General features: G+C 39.5%; 1 protein-coding gene across 7 annotated transcripts in view; it reads left to right on the top strand.

The window, feature by feature from the left end:
• Positions 1-25958, top strand: part of LOC131129867 (regulator of G-protein signaling 21-like) — a 49763-nt gene that overhangs the window by 22174 nt on the left and 1631 nt on the right. For 5 of the 7 annotated variants that reach the window (XR_009129906.1, XR_009129909.1, XR_009129907.1 and 2 more), the window contains 7 exons: positions 6368-6446; positions 6646-6746; positions 6821-6970; positions 12690-12756; positions 23453-23672; positions 25605-25688; positions 25757-25793. Coding sequence is in view for 1 of the 7 variants with exons in the window: in XM_058073792.1 (XP_057929775.1) it covers positions 25206-25282; positions 25605-25688; positions 25757-25812 (217 nt within the window). In the remaining 6 variants the exon portion in view is untranslated. Of the gene's footprint in view, positions 1-5685; positions 5754-6367; positions 6447-6645; positions 6747-6820; positions 6971-12689; positions 12757-23452; positions 23673-24419; positions 25283-25604; positions 25689-25756; positions 25813-25958 lie in introns of those variants that run through there. The other 2 variants (XR_009129911.1, XM_058073792.1) reach the window with 2 other exon arrangements.

The following is a 25958-nucleotide window of genomic DNA, read 5'->3' as shown; positions in this document are numbered from 1 at the left end:
TAAGGAGAGTTCAGTCTCTGGGCCGAGAAGATGTAGGCCAGGTTTTTCTAATCGGTGAGGATGACAAAGAGGTGTGTGTTGCCCTTCAGACTGTAGCTCCACTGTTGCAACACCAACCCAAAAGACAGCAGCAACAGTACGTATGTCCTACCTGTGTCAATGCTGCGTTTGGCTGGTCTGAGGTGACATGAGAAGTTGCAGGGGTGCAGCTTTTGGTCAACCATAGATCTCTGCAGGAAGACAGCCCCCACTCCGGAGTGAGCGATATCGACCCTGAAAAAGAAAAAGAACTGGGTTATTGTATGACATTTTGGAGTAATAGGTTATTTTATTTTTGTACATCTGACTGAATCAACACCACGTCACTGCCAAGCTATGTTCGAGGAACCAGATTTAAAAACATGCAGCCACGAATTCACAGCAAAGCCAAGAAAATGACACATTCACAATAATAATAGTCACTGTTACTGTGCTTTGCAGATCCAATGCAAGGTAGGCGACAAAGACGAGTGATAACAATTGATGTTTCACTAGCAATTCACGTTGACAACAATGGCAACATGTGAAGAATATATATACATCATATTCACAGCAATAACATTCACTAATATTGCGTTGTAATTGGCAGTGATAGACAACGAGAGACAACTATTGTTTTGGCGATTTCACAACCCATTTATTTTTGATTTTTGCCACATTAGCCAGCGAGTGAGCGCGTCATAACAAGCAAGGTAGGAATGAGCATTGCATTAGCTGCCAGCACTCATTGGCTGGCAACCAGTTCAGGGTGTACCCCGCCTTTCATCCAAAGTCAGCTGGGATAGGCTCCAGCATACCCCTACAACCCTAATAAGAATAAGCGGCATAAAAAATGGATGGATGAATAGCCGCTAGGCTGGCTGATGGATGGATGGATGGATGATTGATAGATAAATTAAAATTAAAAAAATAAATGTGTAGTTTGTTAAATAAATATTCATTAAATAATTATTTAATTATAATTAATATTTATATTTATTTATTAAATAAATTAGATAAAGTAGTAAATTTCAGAAATAATCTAAATAATTTTAAATAAATAATAATAATTTAAAGTTTTGTGTGAGAGCAGGTAGAGGGGCGTATTTGGCATTCAGCAGTCTGATGGCCTTGGCACGCATTTCCATGGTCAAACACCTTGTGGGTTGTTGACTTTTTATTTCCATTTGCAGGGTAGTAGTAGAACATTTGTCCGTCAAACTTCGGGGAAAGTTCCAGGTGGGACTGTCTGGTTTAGATGCCACTTGCTCCTCCTCCTCCAGACCTGGAAGAAGTAATGAACATTTTAAAAAATATATAAATATTTCAACATTGGAACACATGTCTAACACAGGAAATATTCCTGTCAATGTTGTTTTTCACTGTGAAATAAGATTCATGTGTTTTTTTTCGTGTCGTGACCACTTTAACTGGTGCAGAAGTGAAATGGAGTTTATGTGTACAGAACACTGAGTCACCCAGGCTTCCACTCTTGTGTACCTCATACATTAGGACTAGACAGGGGTCAGGAACCTTTACAATCAAAAGAGCCACTTTGCCTCCACTTCCAGTAAAAAAAAAAAAAAAAGTCTGTAGCCACAAAACTTTACACAGATTATGAACTTTTACAAGTTTAGCAACAGAACCAACTGACAAAAGTGCAGAGCTGCTTCAACACACTGAAAGATGTAGGCCTTTTTAAAGTAATTTCTGTAAATTACATTCAAACATCTGTACATCAATCTCTGCTCAATATCTTTTACCTAACTCGATTCAGCACAGTCAATTGACTATGCTTGCGTTGAATTCATGTCATCAATGTGCCTACTGGTGATGTTTGATGCCATTCTATTGGCTCTGTCCTTGACTGTCTTTGCAAAGAGAGGTTTTTCTTTTCCTGTTTATTTTTTAATTCTGAGAATACATGTTCTTTGATTCTATGTATTCCCCATCTGTGAAAGGCTTCCACCTCCTTACATGTGCAGTCACAACACTAGCAGCTGTAGTCGAATTTGGACCATTCATCCACTTAGTATGTTTGCTCTGCTCAACTGTCTGTAGTAGTTCCAAAATCGCTGTTTTACACCCATCAGTAGATCAGTAGATAGTCTGAGTCCAAGATAGGGGATGTGTGCCATCTCCAAGAGATATGCGGCATATTTACTTCATTTTCCATTAGACCCTAACAGGGGCTTACAGCCCAAAGTTTTCAGTAAAAACATGCCATTGATCTACAAAGTTCACAAGCAAGCCTGGTGATGTCATAATATGCTAATTAGATTATTGAATTCACTCCCATCACAAACCTTGGGTCATACTGATGAGTTTTCTCATTTCTAGTATGCCTTTATCTAAGCTACAGCCTTTTGAAATTGTAATATAATATAATATATTTGTCTAAAGGGTTAATATGAACATAAGAAAATACTGTCTCAAGCTGTATTTACATTGTGTGGTGTCGCTCCGGGGGTATGATGAAACTGTTTGTTATTGAGAGGAAGAAACTAACCTTTCCTGCCTCCCACTAGAACTCTATTGCAGTCCTATGGTGACAATATTGCACCCTATTAACCAGAATGACCCAGAAAATAGGTGGGCGAGTGCTTATTCATGTCAATATTTTCACTTTCCAGCTTGGATGAAAACGCTGCAAAAAAAACCTGTTATTAAAACACCACCTCAGGACACTCATTACCATATAGGCCATGAACGCGAAGAGGCCGATGCATTTAGAGTCCATTTTGTTTCACGGAAAGAAAATAAAAAGCAACTGTAATTCACAGGTAATTGCTACAAGAACCTTTGAACCTTTTTGATTTTTGTGCATGCTAAACCGATAACCGTACGGTTCTAAGTACAACATCAACACAGGGTATTACTCTCTGTGCAGGGGTTCGCTTTTGTCATTTAGGTAAACCTGTGTTGTTGCTGGCCCTCGATCATGCAAACATAGACCCCTGGGAATTGGCTAGAACAGAGCCAAATGCAGGATATGTCTTGGATGAAATATGATCTGAATGCATACGCTGAAATGGGAAATATACAGTACACCCCTAATGTGATATTTCTCCATGCCCTGAAGACACAGAGTTCATTACTTGCCAGCTTTGATGTATCTGAAAGAATTTCGATGTTTATCGTGCATTCTCTCCCCTTCTCATGACGTGCATTAATATTCCGGAATGTTGTTATTCCCACTCTGAACATGCCTAGCTATATCTTTCTGCATCGGCTATATTACAGAGGGTTTTAGAGGGTGTTGTTGCCGACGTTATTAGAAGGTAGTGACAAGGACATAAGGGTGCAATATGTCCAATCAGAGCACCTTAAGGAAGATGACACTCTTGAGACCTCATGAGTACTCCTACACTGATGAGAAGATCAGCATGAAGATGACACAACAACCCGTTAAGAGCCTTTAATGGCAAGTGTCAACGCATACTGAGCAGATATTAAGGACAAAATATGGCATTCAACTATTTGGTCACATCCTGAGTTTTTTTTTTTTATGATTGTTGTCAATGGATGATTTGCTAAGACTGAAATTTAATTGTATGTAAAATACACTAGTATGTTTTTATAATCAGCAGACCCTCTGGGCCTCTAAACAGCAATGTTATACATGTTATTATGTATTTTTATATATGTATCAAATGTGTGTGCACAAGGTGCACAGGCTGTGGAGTAATGAAACATTCTATGGATTACTGTAACTAGTCAGAAGCTGTCCACTCTCAAGCATAAAAAAATATCAACCACCTCCAGGGCCACCATGTTATTTCTCATGGCCTTGCACAGAAGTTTAAAAAAAGGTGACAAGAGAGAACATTGAACATACCTAGAGCAGGCAATTTATGTAGAAATCGAGTGTGAATTCTAAGGACCTGAAGCTTTATGTCACATTCACAAAATGTGGAATTACAGGAAAAGTAGTAATTAAGATTTTTAATTAAAAAATTGAGCTTGAATTTTCTCATGCTGTAATGGTTTGGCCACACAGCTAGGAGACCCGGTTTCGATTCCCCGCTCCGCAATCTCTGTAAGGAGTTTGCATGTTCTCCCCGTGCGTGCGTGGGTGGGTTTTTTTCCGGGTACCCCCACATAGGTGGGGGTATGAATGTAGGTATGAATGTGAGTGTGAATGGTTGTTTGTCTATATGTGCCCTGTGATTGGCTGGTGACCAGTCCACGGTGTACCCTGCCTTTCGCCCGAAGACAGCTGGGATAGGCTCACGACAGCATTCCCACGACTCTTGTGGGGATAAGCAGTATAAAAGATGGAAAGATGAATGGAATAGTTTGAATTAGCTGAGCAATATGGGAAAATGCCATTAAATGTTGTCAGAAAATGTAGAATTCCGGTAAAACCTGGAATTTGGGGGACATGATAAACTTATGGTGTGAATGAACTGAAGGTTTGGACATGGGAATGGTTTGAGTCGTTTGAGAAATGTGCAAGAATTGTATTTTCCGCGCCTTTTTCATGGTTTGGCTGGTCCTGTGACTTATTATATATATGACGCCGCGAGAGTCTTCTTCTGGAGTTGGCAGAAATGTTCAGAAGTAACACAGTGAGTAAGATCCAGAGTTTGGTAAATGTGGAAATATGTGAGCCACATCTGTCAACATTTACATAAGAAAATAAGTGAAAAATAGTCAATCCGTCTATAGAAAATAAGTGATCCAAACAACCGTTCATTTTCTGTACAATCACTACTCCTGCTGATTTTGAGAGGCAGAGACATAACCAGTCATACTCCAAGAGAGGGTAATATATTTGAAGGTGGCACAAGGGTTAAACCTGGCATTGGGTGTAACGGGGCTTTAGCTATATTGCTATCTTAATATAGTCAATATCAACAAACCCATGCTATGCATCCATGTAATCCAGAATATCTGACTCAAACTGAAATACACCCAAAGTGAATCAATGTTTCCCATAAGAAATCCAATCCATCAGTTTGAAATATCAAATGAAAGTTTGTTTTTAACGTCACTTATAAGGTTATTGAAGACTTTTGCTGACAGAGATGGCAATGACAAGCAGGGAGAGCACAGGAGGAGAGATATCCACACGGATGACACTTTTTTTGTTGCTTGCCAGTTCCTGTAAACCAAGTAAGCCTATATATATTTAGGAACATAAGGCGTGTGGGCTATTTTCATTAATGAAGACAGCAAACTTATAGCCAATGTTTCCAGGGAGTTCAGCAAATCACTCTCCTACTATCAAAGGGTGATCTAGCTGCTGTGGCCAGATTACATGGGGGAGCCCATGAGGCCCATTTTTAATTACTTTGCTGATTGGAAAAATAAGAGCCCTTTAACAAGCTCTGTCAATCATGCATACACTGTTTTCCAAAGTGATTATGCATTGAAAACGGTGAGCCTTTTCTGTGTTATTATGAAAATTACAAATGTTCTTGAACACATCAGCATCGGCCAATATATTATCATTTCCACACACATGTAAAGCGAGCCTATTCATAAACATGAGTCCCAGCTTGTTAAGAGAACGTGTAATTTGGGTTCTTCACATATGTATGTATACTCAAAATGGAATTGGGCATTGTATTGAGTGTGTGTTCTGAAGTAAAGCCAGCCAATCCAGTTAAGGATCACCAAATGGGTTTGTTTGTTTGTTTGTTTGTTTGTTTGTTTGTTCAGTTGTCCCTGCAAAGATTCACCCTCACACTAATGCCTGTCCGGACAATTATTCTGGCCTGCTGTTTGAGGTGAGACTCCCTTGACTTGATAGCAAAACTTCATCATCTGGTGTGTTATTTGCTGTACACCATGGGTGTCCAAACTTTATCCTTCATCCAAAGGGCCAGTGTTAGAAAACCGAATGTTCAGATCCATCCCTAACTTCCAAATGTGCAAAACCTCACTATATGAAATGTTTGCATCATTTAACACGAGACATTCTAACTAATTCTTACAACATTTAAACCATTACACCTGATTGGACATTAGCAGATGCATTCAATAAGACACATTCAGTGGGAAAATGTTTTCTTGTTGGAAATGGCACAATGACCATCATGTTAGTTGAATACTTTGAATGGGGCAACATTTTAATCAACGTATTAGGGCTAATTCCACAATACCATCCCATACGTGGGACCCAAACTGTATCCTTACACTTCAGCCACGGCCAATGAATGATTCCTTTATGGTATTTTGGAGTACTTGCCATCTGATGCTGATCTCCTTTAGGAGCCTAATGATGGAATTGGCCACAAAGCCTGTGCATCCCACCTCAACTGGGCGAACCTTTACGTTTCAGCTCCGATCCTCTGCTTCAGATGCCAGAATATGAATATGGAATATGTTTTTCTTTCTTTAGGTTCTTCGATTACCTCCTCCCACGGGACTGTCAACTCAATGATGAAGACCTATAGGCAGGATTTAGACCAAAGGACCAGGTCTGGGCGCAGGTTAAGCTTTTGACAGAGATTTCCCAATGTCATGTTGCATTCAGTGGGCTTGGTTTTAAATAAGTTGGTTTCATCCTCTGCTTCTCTCCATACTGAATGAATTATATCGGTGGAATGTTGTGTGGGTTTTACCCACTTCCTCGCTACTTCCGCTGCTATGCTTTTTACCACTTGAATGTGATGCCAGGTGTCGCTACCTTGGGAGAGTCTTGGAACCCACCAAGACGTGCTTAAGTGTTGCTGGTGCAGGACACTGGGAACAAGCTGAATCCTCTCCAAACCAGAAATGTAGGTTGGTTGCAGAAGGTAGGGCGTTGTATGTGGCTCTGATGATAAAACTGATCCTATTGGACTCACTCCAGGTGATTTCCCTCTGCTTCGCGCCTTCCCATTACATCCAACGACCTTGCTTGACTTGAGACACTGCAGTGGCACATCTGGCAGCTTCATCCTGGCGGCGCACATCCTCCACCACCAGATGCCGGCGTTCAGTTGCAGTAGCCTTCTGCCATGTGGGTGCTGTTACATGAAGTGTAGTAAAAAGTCTATGAAGTGGCCTGTTCTAAACAGTACTGGTTACTGTATAGCCAGTCAGTAATTCCTCGCCTCATTGCGGTTTGAGTATCGCTCCCTCACTATATCTCGTTTTTCAAACAGTAATTAATTAATTAATTAACGTTCTTTCATTGTTGGCTATGGCCTATTATTATTTCTGCATGACAAGTTATATGTCGTATTCCGGTCGCTAGGCATTGGTAATGTTATAACAACACAAAGTTAGAGTACATTACCTTTCACACTGACTATTGAGCTACCAAAGCCAAGGCATGGTTCAGATCAAGTAAAAAAAAAAAGGCTCTCGATCCTCTCATTCCGTCTGGAAGTGGTTTTGGAAGTTTTTTTCTCATTTGTTCTCATTTGACTCCTATATCGCAGACATTTATTTAACAAGGTCGAGTCTACAACCAATGAAATGCAACAAACCAGCGATTACTGTACAATGGAATGATACAGCTTGCAAACCGCCAAACTTTTGTGTCACCCTCATCTTTAAAGACAAAGTGCTCACACACATCAGAGGTGCAAGTCTTTTATATTTGTGTGTAAAGTTTGTGGCTTACACGATATTGTAAATCTTGCCAAAGTTTTATTGAATGCAAAGTTCTGACAGTCATGGCATGGATCGTTCAACCAAGAGCAGGGTTCACATGCTGAAGTTTCAGGTTAGATTTGGGGCACCCTATAGAAGGCGTGGATCATTTTAAGACCTTGTTGTATTTACTGTTCGCTGTACAGACTGGTTCGCATTCAGTGATGCAACCGTGGTTTCCTTTTCTAATATAACCCATCCTAAACATTCCAGCTGGTAGCTCAATGATAAAAAGCACAGCATGTGATCTTTTGGCCTCTCTTTTGTAAAGCAGAAATAGTCCCAAACAACATCCTACCCTACCCGGATATTCCAGGGGAATCCTTTTGTGAGAGGAAGTAAACATTGTTTATATTCTCACGTGGTAATCATCCAAAGCTTGTTGAAAATGGGTTTCCCTTTCACGTCAAGTCCTTAAACACTTACTGTACAACCTTTGCTTTGAAAAATAAGCAACGTTCCTGAAGAATTCATTAATTATTCATGAGAGTAAATGTAATGAGTTTCCTTCGTGCAGACTCAGCTTTTCTATCATTCCATGAAGATGATGAGTAAGATATATGGTTGTACGTGCATTAACTATATTCCACATGAAGGTAGATGCCTACAATACAGAACATATTTTAATAATATACAATAATAATATATCCGTTAAATAATTTGAGGTTATGCATAACATAATAATATTCTAAGAATAAAAATAATTACAGAAAAAAATAGCATCTATTTTAAATACTTAATCAGGGGATAATTACACAAACTTTATCTACTTTTGGGTGGCGGGGGGATACATTCATAAAATGATATGTGAGAGTAGCAACATTTTTTCTTCAGCTCTTAAATTTTAATCGACCTTAAAATTTAGGTTGTCCTCTCAGTTTTTTTCTGTTAGTTTGCATGCTGGGAGAAAATGAACAACAAACTTTTGTGTTATGGCCTGAAACACTGTGTATGCAGAATAATATTCTTTGTGGAGTGTGTAAAGAGGGGATCATTAGCTGCTGAGAAGACATAATGAGGAGAGCGCCAAAAAAGACTTGTGTGGGATGTGTAGGAATATTATATGAGTATGTGTTACTGCCTCTTAAATATATACATATGTCAGTCTATGTAATGATGTGTATTGTATTTCATTGATGTATACTGTATATATTTGAGATTGCAAGTTACTGTATACATTTCAATTCTAAATTGTTTGAATATTAGTAGGTTTAATCACCCACTCAACAACCATTTATTAGTCATTAATTGTTTTATTTTACTGGACAATACTCACATGACTTTTTTGTTTTATGCTGTTGTTATTGGATATTTTTCACTTAATCCAAGAGATATAGCCATCCCTACCCACAGATATGAGTGAACATAAGCGCAACTGCATGTCCACCTCCTTTTCATAACACCCACACCTTCCCCTTCACACACATACTCCAACATCTCACACTACCACAGATGGGTAGTCCAAGCCACTGTGCTGTAAAACACTAAGGTCACAGAGCACGAGTAAGCTTTTAACATTAGCAATCACAGCCGCAGCATGTGAGAGAAAGAAAGGAAAATAAAGACATGGAAAAAAATAAGACTAGATGGACAGAGAATGAAAGCTAAGTGTAAAAATAAAAAGAGATCAGGGGACACACACATACAGAGACACAGCTCCCCACAGTGGAGCTGCAATGCACAGCCCACACAAGGCTAGAAACATGTATAAATTAAACACAATCTTATATTCTGATTAAACTGCAGCACTCTTTCTTAATGCAGATTGTGCAGCTCAGTTGGGACTTCTCATTGTGTTAAGTATTGTATTCACTTAGCATTCAGCTAAACAAAATAATAATGGCTCCTGGTGTTATGATCCATAGTATAAAACCTTATCTCAAATACGAACATGAATTCAGCATTGCAAAGTGCATGCCATACACGTGTTGACACATCTAATGTAATTAGAGAGTAGGCGTGAACAGTAGGGTGACAAAGGCTATATAACAACTGTCTGACTTGATCTCCATCAGTAAGCAGGGGGAGGCAAAGAGAGAGAGAGGGAGTGAAATTGATTAGAGATAAAGATCCAAAATCAATCATTGTATCAGTTCTAATCCAAGTTGATTACAGTCTTCCTGTTAGTCATTATATTGAAATTTACAATTGATTTCTCAAGCTGCTCCCTTATTGACTCCCAAAGTTAGCACATTACTATAAATCACATGGGCATGGCTATTTTTTTCCGACGACGCACTAAAAACAATCTGCATCAATAACATTGTCATAACATCCCAGTCAAATGAAAATACATTTCCAAGCTGTCAATCACATCGTGACAAACACTATAATAATGGTCAAATCCTACAAAACAAAAGCCACCGGATGTTGCATGAATGTTATTTTCCATAGAAAGCAATTCAAATTAAAGCAATCTGTTCTGGGGCCAAACTATAACAATTATAACACCTTTATTAACTGTGCAGTCAACTTACTGTATTTAAACTGCTTTGTCTGTGATTGATGTACTTAATTTAATATCCAATGTATATTATTCTTATTCTATTCTTACATAGTTCTTGTGGCATTGGAACCGAAATTACATACTTTGCTTATACACCTTTTACTAAATAAAAGAGGATTAAAGCTAGGAAAATAGAGGTAACTTCCATCAGGGAATGCACAGTATGAAAGAGAACTTGATAGGAAAGGAACTACAGACACACAACTTCTTATCTTTGGCCAGCTTCTTATCTTTGATATCTCTGTAGTTGTTATCCCTTTCTACCAAAGCATTTAGGTAGTAAGGGTGATCATTAACCAGAACACTGGGGGCTTATAGCTGAAGGGGACATGCAAGTCATGTGGAGAATCCATAAAGAGCTGGTTCAACAGCCAGAGGAGGTTTAGTGTTTTCAACTGGTGAGCAACATGGTAATACTATGGCAACAAGGATATTATCACATGACACCATCACCTACTTTATACAGAGTCTGGGTCACATTCCACACATGTTAGGGTCGTTGGGGATGAGGCGGGTTACAGCATGGATGGGCACACAGAAGGTTGTTTCCTGACTCACCACACTTGACAGGTCCATTTCCAAATGCCTCTTCATGCGAAATTGCCGCAGGGTGAAACGTTGTGACTTTATGTAATAGGTTGGATCTCAGATGCAGGGTCAGTGACACAGACAGAAAACACAGATAAACATCCAGCCATCCATTTTCTGTACTGCTTATCCTCACGAGGGTCACGGGCGTGTTGGAGCCTATCCCAGCTGTCATCGGGTGGGATAGGCGGGGTACACCCTGGACTGGTCGCCAGCCAATCACAGGGCACATATAGACAAACAACTATTTACACCAGGGGCCTCAAACACGCAGCTCGCGGGCCAAATGTGGCCCACAGGACACTAGTTTGAGGCCCCCGCCTTGATATGAAAGTTTAATGTTAGTGCGGCCCGCACAAGTTTGATATGGATGTTGTATGGTATCATGTACCCAGAAAAAATTATTACGTTTGATTAATGTTCATGTTAAAGGTTAAATAACTGTTAATAGTTATCCTCCCAATCCGTGTGGAAGTGGTAAGTTTTTGGCTATTTAAGTTTAAAACAAATAACTTGAAGGCTACCGTTTAGGTCGCTAGCTCTCTAGTTTGCGAGTTAGCATGTGTCTCAAGGCTTTGTTAATTTTAATCTGAAAAAAATAATTTGTCTACCCACCAACTATATGTGGTTTCTTAAGTTTTTATTATCTGCCGTTTTATTATTATTATATTCATTTATTACTGATTGATTGATTTTCTTAATTCTTGATTTGTTTATTTATTTTTCATCTTATTTTGTGCAGAAAAATAAAAATTAAGATATTTGAGAACAGTGGAATGTTTTATCAGAGCTTTTCTTGTAGAAAATCGAAACCAAAGCAAAGTTTATTCATTTTTCTGTTTTTAATAAATGCGTTTTTTTGGTTTTTTTTTTGAAAACCTGATGCGGCCCAGTCTCGCCCAGACCCTAGCTCCAGTGGCCCCCAAGTAAATTGAGTTTGAGACCCCAATTTGGAGTGGCCAATTAACCTAGCATGTTTTTGGAATGTGGGAGGAAACCGGAGTACCCGGAGAAAACAGATGTTTTTTTCATGTTCTCCCCGGAGCACGGAATCAAATCCGGGTTTCCTAACTGCGTGGCCTGTGCGCCAACCACTTGTCTCCACTGTGGAGCCACCGATCAACATAAAGAAAACTAATAGAAGAAAAAAGTTGGGACAGGGCAAACGGAGCAGCAGGTTACTAAGGAGGACAAGATAGGTAGAAAACAAACGATATCAGAGGAAGGATGGAAATTAGCTTAAAAAAAGAAAACTATTCTTTAAAATACCTCAAATTAAATAATCACACTTGAGTCTTACGTATGATTGGTTGTTTGTCTATATGTGCCTGAAAGTCTGGGCATATTGAAAATGGTCCAGCAATGGGCACACTAATTACTCATGAAATGTAATAGTTTACCAACAAAAACTGTATAAAACACATATGTCATATGATATCAAAGTGACATTTATGATGTAGGTAACTCAATCAACATAATGAGCACCCCTGCCTTACAGCATGATGGCGTCTTCTCCAGTCAGTCATGTCCAGAAAAAACTGCTAGATCTCAAGCAATGAGAAATGGTGCTTATTAGGAACCATAAAAATCATCTTAGTAGTTTATACTTTAACTATCATCTACCTTAACCTCAGGAAAGGATGTGGTCTGATGGACCCACTCTTGAAAGGAGGTGGAACACTTCAAAACCAAAGTGCAGGAAAAAGTGTGAAAAGATTCAAAGGTTTATGCACAAAAATGTGTTTATGGACTTCAGAATGTCTGAGGGTTACCCAAGTAGGGCAGCCTGTTTCTGCTTTGAGGGGATACATGGGCTGTGTTATGAAACTTGGCAGAGATTCAACATCTGAGTTTAATGAATAGCACTCAAAGCTTGCATTTGTCAGCTATTTGTTGTAAGATCAAACTATGAGCATCCCAGTAAGGTCATTACAGATGCAAATCCCAGTTACAGCTGCGTTTTATGACACCTTGTCTTGTTTTCCAGGCATCCTGGACAAGTGTCCCGCTGAGAACTTGCAAATCAAGACAGAAAACGAGAGACAGGTGGACAGGTAGGCGAGCTAAGCTGTCAGCATTGTCCCTCGACTCCATTTCCTCTCCTCCCTTTCCCTGCCATTGCAGCGCTGCCATTTGTGCTCCCATCAGTCATTTTCATAGCCTCATCCCTCTTCCCCTTTTCTCTGTATGTTGGCTGACTACACAGCACACCCCACCTATAACTGATAATTGAGCATCTGCTTCCTTATGTTACGGGTTAGCCACGGAATGTGAAGCTACAGTTATGTTTGAACTGACTCGCATAGCCTTCTTATTCCTATCCTAGTGCATATACTTCTTAAAGTATATAAGTAGATATATATACAGTATATACAGTATATACAGTATATACAGTATGACGGAACACCTTACAAGAAGCATTTGGCTTGAAAATACGATAAAAACCACCCGCATTCTGGGACTGGAGGTCGTCATGGCTACTGCCATGAACAATAAATGTCATTTTTCTGAGTATACCGTTTGCCTGCATAAAACGAACAACGTAAAACATAAACAATATTTAACAAAGTTTATAAGTCATGTCAGTGACTCTTGCTAAACTTAAGCATGGAACGCTTCATGTCACCATTGTTTGTCGGGATCCATTGTTCATCGTAATTTTGATAGTGATTAACTGATTATATGGCCCTTTCCAAATTCCCAGTGGCAGAGAAGTACAGTGTACAAGCAAGGAGTGACGAGTCGTCCTTGAACAGGTGTAAAATGATCAGTTGAATTTCGGGACTGTCTGAGAGTTAGTCATTTTGAACAGTTAGAAGCACTGTTTTCCCCTCACTGTTGCTGTGTAAAACGGCTCAACAGCTGGACAAAATCTAGTTGCGATTAGCATACATAGCATACAGAGACAATGTATTCATGTAATCATAACTTAAAATCTTCATTCATTTTCTGCCACTTATCATCACGAAGGTCGCATGGGGTGCTGGAGCCTATCCCAGCTGTCTTCGGGTGAGCGACTGGTCACCAGCCAATCACAGGGCACATATAGACAAACAACCATTCACACTTACATTCATACCTATGGACAATTTGGAGTCGCCAATTAACCTAGCATGTTTTTGGAATGTAAAACCCACACATGCACGGGGATAACATGCAAACTCCACACAGAGATGTCCGAGGGTGGAATCCGTAACCCGGATCTCCTAGCTGTGAGGTCTGCACGCTGAAGGTATTTGCTCAATTGTGCTAGCTAAAGATATAAGCTAAAACAAACATAGTCTCACAAATACAGACAAAAGATACTTATACACGCACCCACACAAAAAAGGACTAAAGCGACAACTGACAGTTAAGGTGGAAACATTGGGTAAGCATATGACAGCTTGCTTTGCAACCATGGAAAAGCAGAATGTTCCAGACCCCTTGATGCCCCTGCGAACAAAGGAAAAGATGCCTTGATGCCCCTGCGAACAAACAAAAGCAGAAACACCATGAAAGAAGCGGTTCAAGCAAGGGTAGTGACGAAAGCTGATTGGTCCAGGACTCCAGCCTCTTACACAATCTTGAGTGTATAAAAGACCGGGCAGGGAAAGGAAGGGTGCTTTTTTTGCAGCTGCGCTGTAATAAGACCCGCTTACTTGTAGGCATACAGGGACTGCAGATAAGCCCGGACATCTGTATTAGGTATTGTTGTCAGGAATAAACAATCTGGTTCTCATTCTATAATTTGGTTCTTTAAGATTCCCTTATCCTCTATTGGATACCCACGTAGAGTCCTCAGGGGGAGGATTTCTACAACTCGAACCATTCTATCGCTGTGCACCCCTAATCCATTACAATAAATGATTCATTATTAATAACCACAACAAGAATTAAAACTTTATTCACAATTTCACTCAATTTATGATTGGTTATTCTTTCAATAGACAAAGATTTATCTCAAATCGATTTTAGAGCATTAAGACCTGATATCGAAACTATCAATATTTTGGTATCAATCCGCACATCACTATTCTAGCAATGTGATTAAGGTTAGCATTCCGAGTCAGTCAGTCCGTACAGTGTCAGCACTCACCATCATTAGTTTTGACTTTCCATCACAGACGTTGCACTCATAAGAGTGAGCCAGTGTGTAAAAAGCAACACTTTTTATTGTGTGCGGTGCTTAGAGCTACAGTACTGTAAAAATGCATCCTCCTAACCTCCTAACATTTTCCGAGATCTTAGCTATTTGGTACAAAGACTCTTGACACACTCGACCATTTCAAATGTTTTTCTTCCCCTGCATTTTTCTCTGTTGTTTCGAAAAAAAACTGCCTCTCAGATCTTGCCCAACTACAATGCATGCCACTGAAACAAAAGTGGGATGTGTTTTGTGGATGCTTGTCTCTTTGTGGGGAGTCTGTTAGGCAGTGCTTCTGCTGTGATCTGTGATGTTGTTATTGAAAGTTTCTCCCTCTGTTTCTGTTTGCCTCCAGCTCTCTTCCACATTCTTTATTCCTCCCTATGACAATACCAAAAAGATGAAAAAGATATGTGAGGCGTCTTTGAGCTGTATGTTTTCTCTGTTGCACATGATGCAATACAAAAGAGGAGTGCCTAAATTAGAACATAGACTCATGTGTCTCATTGTCTCTGGTTCGAAGAGAGGCCTCACAAACACACTTTAAAGCATCATCTTTTTACTGCAACTAGATCTTTTTTGAAATTATAAACATCAAAACGACTTAAAGGGAACCTATTATGGTACTTTTTTGTCCATTTCTACTGAGTAGTGGACTCCTATAGAGAAGCTACACACAATAACCAGCACAGAAAGCTTTCTAGATCTTCCAGAATCTGTACCTATTCTGTATATTCTGTAAAGCTGTATTTCTTTCGATTTTATGCTTCCTGCTGTTTTGCAATCCACCCAGTCGAACCTTTCAGTTTCAGTGATGATCTAATACATCTTGCCTTGACAAATCTCAGACAAAACATATCTGAAATCAAAATAACAAACAGTGAAAAATGTGACTACAATATTTTTTTAATTGGCTATTTTTTAAAAGTTTGTACATTTTGAAAATAAATGTAATTAGATTTCTAATGAGGGGGAGAGTGAAATAATTCCATGTAATAATTTCAGCTGAAGAGCAAGTTCACTTGTTCAACTGTCAAATCAAATGCAGCGCAAAAAAAAACTCTGTCCTCACTCCAGCGCTTAATATCATTTTGAATTACCTTCTTGAGGAGGAGGTTTCTCAAATCCATTTGGGGATATATTTAAGGAGGTTGACACTGGCAGAGATTAGAGTTTTAATCTGAGCTGCTGGCGTAGATATTCACTTCTAAAGCCGGCACATACTGATGGCTTTCACCTGACCATATTCCAGGTCCTTGATTTGACAATGACTGAGTCCTATCGGTCCTTTTTCACTGCAGTCTTGCCCATTTTTCATTGCAACCCGAAAATGAATTTTCTGATCTGTAATATTTTAGCCTGTTGTCCCCTCACCGAGATGAACTGTCTCTTAAGTGATGAACCGGCTTGCTTTGTGGCAATCTGATGACATTTAAAATACACCTTGACATTTTATATAATTTCAAAGTGTCAACTTTGCTCAGACTGATCAGTCAGATATGGACCGCAAGTCCACAAGGCTGCTTTTTTTTCTCTCCAACAATCTGAGCTTGCTATGGGGTTCAAACATTTGTCTGTGAGTCATTGACTCTAAAAATACATCAATCCCATCTCCTCTTAGTCAGGTTATGGCGTATGTAGACCATTGAAGAGTGCCTAAAAATCACCTGCCCCCTTTCTAAATTGTTATGTAAAACTATTAGTGAAGAAACTCTGGATCCCACCATATACAGTTGGTTCAATTGTTTACAATTGTTCAGACATGCATTCAAAGTGATACTTCAGACTCAAAGTAGTCAAAAAATATTCCACTGTCTGGAAGAAATTTAAAATGAAATTGTCCATGTAAGACTCCAATACCTTTCTCCATATTTTCTCTCCCTGCTGGCTCTTCTTCCTGAAATTCCGTCAAACTCTGGTGAAGCTTTGTACTGCTCTTTGTCCCTACCAGTATGTGGACGGCAGGGGTGTCTAAACTATTTACACCTAAGGCCATACTAAAAAATGAAAGGATCCCAGGGCCACTTTGATATTTTGTAAATTAACGTAATTAACGTTTGCAATTAACCTAGCATGTTTTTGGAATGTGGGAGGAAACCGGAGTACCCGGAGAAAACCCACGCATGGACGGGGAGAACATGCAAACTGTGTGGAGTTTGAATGTTCTCCCCGAGATGGCCGAGGGTGGAATTGAACCCTGGTGTCCTAGCTGTGAGGTCTGCGCGCTAACCACTAGACCGCCGTGCCGCCTGATGAAAAGTTACAATAGTTAATTTCGAATGTACTCTTTGACAATTTAAAATACATAGGAAAGTATAATGCAGTATAACGATGTGGTACAATAGGAGTCAATGTTCATAATGACTGTTAATAAATTATAAAATAAATATAAGATAACTGATGAAAAGTTACAATAGTTATAAGAGAATAGTTCACAGAAACATAGTTGATGATGAGTGAGTCTAGGCGATGTCAGCGCAAAGAAATGAAGAGTTAGGAGAGCACTTTATTATTAGCACAAACGTTGGTCTTTTTCCCTCCATGTTTGCATTGAAAACAATTCCAACTATTTCAACTTTTTCCTTAATTTCCCTATCTTTGGAAATTCCCTTCTCATAATATTATGACTTCATAATATTTTTAATGTATTCACATATTATAACTTTTTCATTAATCTAATTGTGCAAAAATTGCTACTATATTTTGTTTTGTTTCTCATAATATTAAGACTTTATAAATCATATGTCGTCTTCATTATTTCAACTCTATACTACTAAAATTATATATATATATATATTTAAGTTTATTCTTGTAAAATACTACTTTTATCGTTACATTGTTTTACATGCTGTTTTTTCCATCTTTGTTGTTGCTGGTTTTGTTTTTTTGCTAAATTACATTTTTAGAATGTGCTGCATGCCAATAAAAAAAGCTGCAGCTGCAATTGACAATGACAAACAGTGAATGCACAGCAAAGTATTTTCTAATTATTTAATGAGTTGTTGAGAATGGTTCATGAATAGGAAAGTGTTTAAGTTTTTGTAAAAAAAAAAAAAAAAGTATAATTATATAGTTTATCAAATTCAGCCCAAGTACCTGAACAGTGTCTAAAGTCTATACTCCAAAAAGGTGAGGGAAAACAACAACTGCAAAAAAGAAAGGAACAGATGAACAAAAACAAAACACATCAGTACACGAGAAAACAAATTAAAGGGCTCCAAGGGAAATTAAATGGCACAAACAATTAACAAAAAAACGAGCTGGCATTAGTATAGCAGAGCCAGCTAGAAACTGGGGAAGAAGAAAGGAGCAATGAGTCTAACCGGGGAAACCAACAAACAAAAAAAATCCAGAAAAGTACAGCGAGGAAAACACAGGAAAAGCACGACGCTAATAAACACAAGGACAAAGATTCAGCACGCAAGCTGTGTTGACGAATGAGATGAACACCAGGAGTCATGAAACGGAGCTGAGGGAACAATCTGGCTTCTTCCTGTTGTGAATGCAGAGCAGCTGGAGAATGCGTCCACTTGCCTTGTTTGCCTCCAAACTGGCTACATGAAAACACAAAGAGTTGAACCAGACAGACAGGAAAGGAAATAAGAAAAATAAAATCACAATGAGAGCTGTAGACCATGACAGAGGTCAAAGGTGACTAGTGGTGATGGGCTCCATTGGGAAGATGTGGACTATCGGGGGGATCTTCAGTGGCTCTCTGAGTTTGAGTCTGACAGCACAGGGGTTTATGATGCACTCCACGTCAAATGAGTTTCTTGGAGTCGGGTGCAGGTAAATCACATCAAGACAGCCAAACCCTTTAGATCAGTGGTTCTCAGATGGTTCCCATACATGTACAGGGGACTTTCTAAGCACTGGTGGTGTCATTTTGAGCCGACTGCAAATAGTCCCTGTAATGAAAAGACATTAAAGTACAGTTTGGGTACATCTTTAATCAGAGCATTTGAACATGGACCTGGATGAGCTGTGAAACAAGAAGTGAAACATCAAGCCAGTTGCTCTGATTCAACACCTAGTATAGAGGTTAAATGATAATAGGAGTACCATTTATTCTGTAGGCCACCCCTCAAAGAATTACGTATGAAACACTTCCCAGTACCATCATGCAGTACCTGTATTGTGCAAAGAATTCCTTCACACAGCACAATATGAACTTTCTGTTTATGCCGTAGTCTTCTCTTAATGGCTATCTAGCTGTGTGTTGGACGGACAGTGCATTAGGTCAACACTTGTTTTGTGGAAAGACCCTGCAATCCATTGAAAACAGTTGTATGACCCACTTTTGGCTCGTGACCCACCAGTTGAGAATGACTGCACCAGAACTGTTACTCCCTGTGATGGGAACAAAGGTGGCTGTAAACCAAAAGCAATATTGAACAGGAACGTACAGTACCTGTTACTGAGGATCTTTGTGAATGTAGGGTGTGGGGGGGGGGGGGGGCGGGGGGGGGGGGGGGTTAGTTTCTTCAAATATGCAAACTTAATGGCTACTGGAGCCACTATAGGGTCCCCGAAACACTGACCTCACGAGTCCACTACCAATTGATATTGCGATGATTGGATATTGACACAAATTGCTTTGTTTACATTTGTACATTTTGACTTTTTTCTGCAAGTGTCTTTTTTTTGTGTGGTGTTTTTGTTGTTTAGAAAACTACATGTGAAGATATTTATAGATTACAGTGCCTTATAAGAATACATGTTATAATACTATAATGTAAAGATACCTCGATGGACCAGCACGGTTAATACTAAGACTGCTGCCTGTGTGTGTATGAAAGATATGCAAATTCGTTGTTAACTAGCGAGGGCCTCCAGGAAAAACCCTGCTGAGGGCCCGCAGATGTCCAGAACTGTCACTGCATGGGAGCTGAGACGCCCCGGAAGGCAGGAAGCTGATGGCACATGCAGCGGATGGATGCCTCCAAGGTCCTGATTGGCCCAACCCATCCGGTTATCCTTTCAGCATGAATATAAAGTCATTATAAAAATTATTTGTGTGAAATTAATTGCACAAATGGGACTGTATCATCATCTCACTATAGGAACCTACTGTAGAATGTGTGTTTGTGGTCTTAGAGAAAGACGTCCTGCAGAGAATGAAGTCCAGTTCTGTCTGATTGCATTTGTGACCCTGCTGGAAGTCAGCTCGGGCTTACGGGGATGAGATAGGATAGGAAGTTTAGGATCGGACGGGATAAAAAGAATTCAGCGGAGAAGGTCGAAAAATAGGACGGAAAGTATAATATGCGTAGAAATGCCTTCTAGACAGTCTGGGTAGGACAGAACCAGGGAACAAATGCAAAACAAATGAAACAGGTATATTGTGATAACAAGAGTGAAGGGGGGTTGCCAGTAATGAGGAAAAAATGGGGATTTGTACGGAGGGACAATGAGATGGAAACAGCTGAAGGGTGAGGAAGGTGACAGTATTACAAGAGACAGCGACAGGGGAGGTAAGTAAGGAGGAAAGAAGAAAATTAAGTTAGTGCGAGGTAAGAAAGGACAGAAGGAGGGCAGGGGATGGAGAAGTGATTGACAAAACCGGCAATGCAGCAAAGTGAGGGGACGGAGAAAGGATAGATGGACAGGGCGGCGCCAAGGGAGGTACTTGGAGGCAGCAAATCCCCAGCGGGCTGCCGTAATGTGAGCAGCAGAAGCAGAGATAATGCCACAGGACTGTGGGCTTGGCCAGCACAAGTGCCACAACCGCCGGTGGGTGTGGAGATAAGGCAGTTGGGTTTCCGCTGACTGTGACCGACCGATCTTTCTTTCCCGACACGTAGAAGGAAACCTAACCCCAAACTCCAAGAGATTATGTCAGTCTGTGGATAATTTTCGTATAATTTTAATTTAACAACATGACTTTGGGCCCTGTGATTGGCTGGCGACCAGTCCAGGGTGTACCCCGCCACTCCAGCACCCCCCACGACCCCCGTGAGGACAAGCAGTAGTGAATGAATGAATAAATTAACATGACTTTGGTATGAGATGAGCATATTTCATTTGTATCAATGTACAAAATGTAAAAATGTAGTATATTTAAGGTCAGGTCAGCTTTAAGCACAGAAGTTTGATTTTTTTATTGTCTTTTTCTTTCATGTAAAACTTTTTTTTGCTGCATTCATGCGTTCATCAAACCAGATTTATTTTTTTAAATGCCTCATCAAGTTTCACATCACGTTTCATGCACAAAGATGTCACTGTGCAATGGAGCCCACTAGATGGAGACAAACATCCACTGTAAATAAATACCGACAGCTTCAAAAAGTGATCATAACGTCAAACAATGTACATTATACATTAAAAAAACACACCTTTACCCTCAATTAATTAATAAATAAATAAAACTGTAAAAGGATAGAATTATCCCCTTCAGATATGTTGAAAAGTTATATAGATTTAAAGCCTGCACACCAGTTCTTGCATGTTTTAGGTTACAATTCATATTATTATGTTTATGCTGTTGTGTTTGTTAGTTTTCTTGTTTATTTTTTATTTTTAGACAGGTAGATAATCTTTGTAAAAAAAAAAAAAAAAGGGCTATTTCCCCACTGGACACTAGTTCAGTCTCCGCACATCACGATTTGAATTTCGCAGCTTCACACTATTCTACTGTAGTTTTTCAAAATATATCAATAAATTGTCACACAGTTTAGTTTAGTCAAAAAATATGCCACTAGTTGGAGACAAATATCGTATTTTGGCTATTCAAAAAACGCATTGAAAGACACGTTTATACGTACGTATGTTGTATTCAAAACTGGTCTGTAGATGCTAGCAATGTTACTGTGACGCTCTGTTAGTGATGTAATGTTGATGGTCTAAATTCTGATGTTCCTGAATGCACCTCGCTGTTAATGTTATTGGTGGATAAGGAGGACGTTTTGTTGTGGGAACTGTGTTCTGTGTTATAATTGAGCGCTCCCATTGCTGTTAACGTTGTCAGACTCTGTGTGACTTGATAAGAACACTACATTACAGTAGCCTGAGAGGGGACAACAAGCGTTGCCACCCATGCTTATGGGAACACCAGAGTGGAAGAGAGTCCAACTCCTCCCAAGAGAACTGGTTCCAGAGCAGTGAGGTGAACCCGACTCTATATAGCTGGAACATCTAAACCTCATGCATCAGCAGAGCCTTCTTCCCAGCTCACATTGCATCACACCCCTTTGGCTCCTCCTGTGGGTGGTGAGCCCATTGGGAAGGGGACCCATGTTGCTTCTATACATCTATACTGTATAAATGTTACAGTTGTACAAGTAATGTGCAAGAAATTATCTCATTATTGGATCTTGAAATGTTGTGGAAATGCTGCCATTAATATGCGTCTGATTAAGGGAATCCCTGTGTGAGCCACACATCCTTTATATGTGAATGAGTCAGAAGCAACTGAGAAGAAACACCATCAACAGATGGTGCTCAGTACCGATTCTTCTTGGCTGTACATACAGTATTTGTTCTTGTGTCCAACATTAGATACTACATTATCAAATATGATTTGGAAATATCTTTAAAATGTACTGACGTTGAGGAATTTTGAGGAACATGTAACACAACATCTTGTTACTGTATAGGTTATTGTTTTTTATGTACATATATTTACACTTATTTTGAACAGCACCTGCCACTTTTATATTTATATTGTTATTCCTTGTTTTATTTTTATCCTTTTCCTTATTCTTATTTTTACTTTCTACAAAATGCACCGTGGAGTTGCACTCAAATTTCGTTGTATGCAATTCAATGACAATAAAGGTGATTCTGATTCTGAATTAGGGCTGCACGTTGGACGAGTGATTAGCATGCAGGCCACACAGCTCGGGCATCTCTGTGTGGACTTTGCATGTTCTTCCCGTTGGGTTTCTCCGGGTACTCCAGTTTCCTCCCACATTCCAAAAACATGCTAGGTTAATTGGCGACTCTAAATTATGCATAGGTATGAATGTGAGTGTGAATGGTTGTTTGTCTATATGTGCGCTGTGATTGGCTGGCGACCAGTCCAAGGTGTACCCCACCTCTCGCCCGAAGACAGCTGGGATAGCATGTCTGCGACCCTCGTGAGGATAAACAGTACAGAAAATGGATGGATAACACAACTACAAAATTGAACTAAAGTACCTGTGCAACCTGGTCAAAATGTATCGAGCACAACCAGCTAGTGTGTTTCGTGCACACTGATGTGTATTAGTAGCACATAACAGTGGAGAAAACTCAGTGAAAGCCCACAGCAAAATGACTTGTATACATTGGGTAAATGAAAGTTGGACAATTTTCAGCTCCAGAACATGCAATTTAATGCATGGTTGAAGCCAGTAAATGGATGCACGGATGTGAAATGGGTCTTAAATTGTATTCATTACGGCCTTTAAAATTGTTGAATAGTTGAAACTTGCAGAGTAATTAAATGTGTTCAACGTAAAAAATGTGTGTCTGTGTTATCATGGGCCTACCTCGGTTTGCAATGTTTGGGTTAAGCGAGTCATATTACTCGAGTCAAATAATCTGCTCATCACAGAATGTTACCTGGATCTGCTGCTTCATTAGAGTGAGGTGCCTGTCACGTCCTCGTATGTTTTATTTTATTTTCTGTCATTCTTGTGCAGATATCTCGGCATCTTTTTATTTCATCGCATGGAGTTTGAAGCCATAGAATTGGTGGTCTTTGTGGAGGAGGCAAATAAACACACTGGTGAACCCCAGCAGAGTTGTCTCAGCGTTGCCAGAAGAAATGCAATTTGGGAGGCCATCTGTGAAGAGGTGAATGCTGTGAGCAAAAACCGAAGAAGACTCCTCCAACAAGATCAGCTCAGTTCAAACTCATAGGTGATTCAGCAACTCCATGAACTTAAGTTACCTCACGGTGTGAGCGACGCACTGTGTCACCACCCCAGAAAGGTTCTTTAGTGTCAGATCCCACAATAACAATGTCACTGTAGCTTGGTTAATATACAGGTCATGATATGGAAATAGAACATTGTTGGTGTTTTTTGGAGTTTTTGTTTGGTCGGAATAGGTGTGTCCCATACTGTGCATTGTTAGCTGCCCTGTACTAACTGTTTTTACTCTCTTTGGAACGCACAGAAAAGTGAAAGACGTGTGTTCATCTCTCACATAAGGACTGTGGATGATGGGCAAAGTTCCAAAAACTCTAAATTCACCTATGTTTAGGGTCCACTGCAGAAAATGTACTGTATAGTCACATTAGCCACGTATACATGGACCCAAATATTCCAATTGGATTTGGTTTATTTGCTCAAATGGAAAGAATTTAACCTTTGTATATTCACCTCATTCCGAAAAAAGTGCCATTCCGAATGAACATATAATCGGATTCACAGGGGTGGAATATTCCTTTCCCCAATCCGATTAAGGTATCTTGTACCCGCACAAACGGAAAGTTGTCAGGATGCGTTCTTCTTCATCTGTTGTTTATTAGCAGTTGGCAAGCAGCTTTCGGTGTGCATCACCGCCATCTGTGGAACAGAATCTTAAAAAGAAAATATATATTTATATAAAACATGTCCATAGTTTAATTATAAAATATTAGCAAGATTGAATTTTATCTTTTCCTGTTTAAATTTATCCCGGGTGCGTTCTCTCAGCACATGCTCAGATATGACGTAACACGAGCAATCAGCACTGGACTGCTGTGGAAAGTTTGTTTTTGATCTAAACTAAATTTGCAAGACTGGAGGAACGAAAAACTCGCAATACAGAGTTATTCCAACAATTGAAAGAAAAACTTGTGATGTTGATGTTTACGCTTTACTGCCCCATTACTATTCTGTTTGATAATAGCGGCGCATGTAGACAAGAGATTGGAATATTCCTTTCAATGTATACCATTGTTTTCGGAAAAGTCATTCGGAAAGAGGAAAAACTCCTCATGTAAACGTGGCAAAAGGGAACCTTACCAATTTGACTTCTGAGTCCTACGAATACTACCCCCGTAATTCTATTGTACAACCTCTGAACCCCTTAATCTGTAATCTATTGTCATAAGTCAGTGTCACAATAAAAAACATGATATATTCTATATACACATGTACTGTATATAGTACCTAAAAAAGAGCATTTCATTTATATTTGGAATCAGAAGCTGTATATACTGTACTATATTACATTGGAATTTTACAGCTGTGAGTCAAAGACAGCAAGTGTCAGAAGTAGACAGGTGCTTATCTAAAAGGCATGTATAAACCTGTGCTAGGACGCCCTTCACGTCACCGCTGTCACACCTTCCTGTGGGCGTAATACCACTGACGTAAGGTTAAAGGCAAGCATTAGAGTTGTCTGCGTTGTGTTGAAGACACAATCGAATAGTGGAATTCCTCACACTAAACCAAGGATGTTAATATGACCAAATATTTGTTTTCCAAGATTGGTCTCGTTGAGATAAAGGATCTTTTAAGAGATATAAAGCGGTCGAGAAGGTAAGTCAGCATATTTAACAAATGTGAGTAGATACAGGTACATTTTGGAATGTTTTAGAACTTTTCATCTTTGACCCAACAGTTGAACTTCTTTCCACAAATTGAAACAAAAAATAATCATATAGTCAATATTATCACACATTGCTCGTGTTTGCTCAAGTGTAGATAGTAACACCGTGGCAGCCGCCACACATCACAAGCAATCGAGTGATGCTGGGAACACCAAAGTCAGGTTGGATTGCAAGGTTTACTGTGTGTACAAAGTATTTAAGGTGCAGTTCCAATCCTGCCTTTTCACACTTCCATATAATTTGTTTTACAGGATCCATGTTGTTCTAAATCATAAATGGCGTAAGTACATCCAGTCCATCAAGGGAAACCATGGAAAATACACAGTAAAACTCAGGTACTGTAAGTATAGCTGACTCAACATAATTTGAGTGAATGTTTGTTTCAAGTTATTCTTTATTGTAGCTCAAAGACTGACCGTAAACATCAGCCAACACTTGAAAATTTGCTCCAGGATAAAGGTAAAATCTTTGGCATTTTTTTCCAAATACTAATTAATAAATGATCGCTGTTTTTTGGTTGCCCAAGGCCCGTTTTTTGTCAAAAATTGCATATTTAAGCAACTGTTATGTATTTTTGGCCAATATTAAGCACACACAGGGGAGCC

The sequence above is a fragment of the Doryrhamphus excisus genome, chromosome 5 (genome assembly GCF_030265055.1).
Source record: "Doryrhamphus excisus isolate RoL2022-K1 chromosome 5, RoL_Dexc_1.0, whole genome shotgun sequence".
NCBI classification, from domain to species: Eukaryota; Metazoa; Chordata; class Actinopteri; order Syngnathiformes; family Syngnathidae; genus Doryrhamphus; species Doryrhamphus excisus.
Note: the sequence above shows the minus strand (reverse complement) of the source record. Positions and strands in the feature narration are given on the sequence as shown.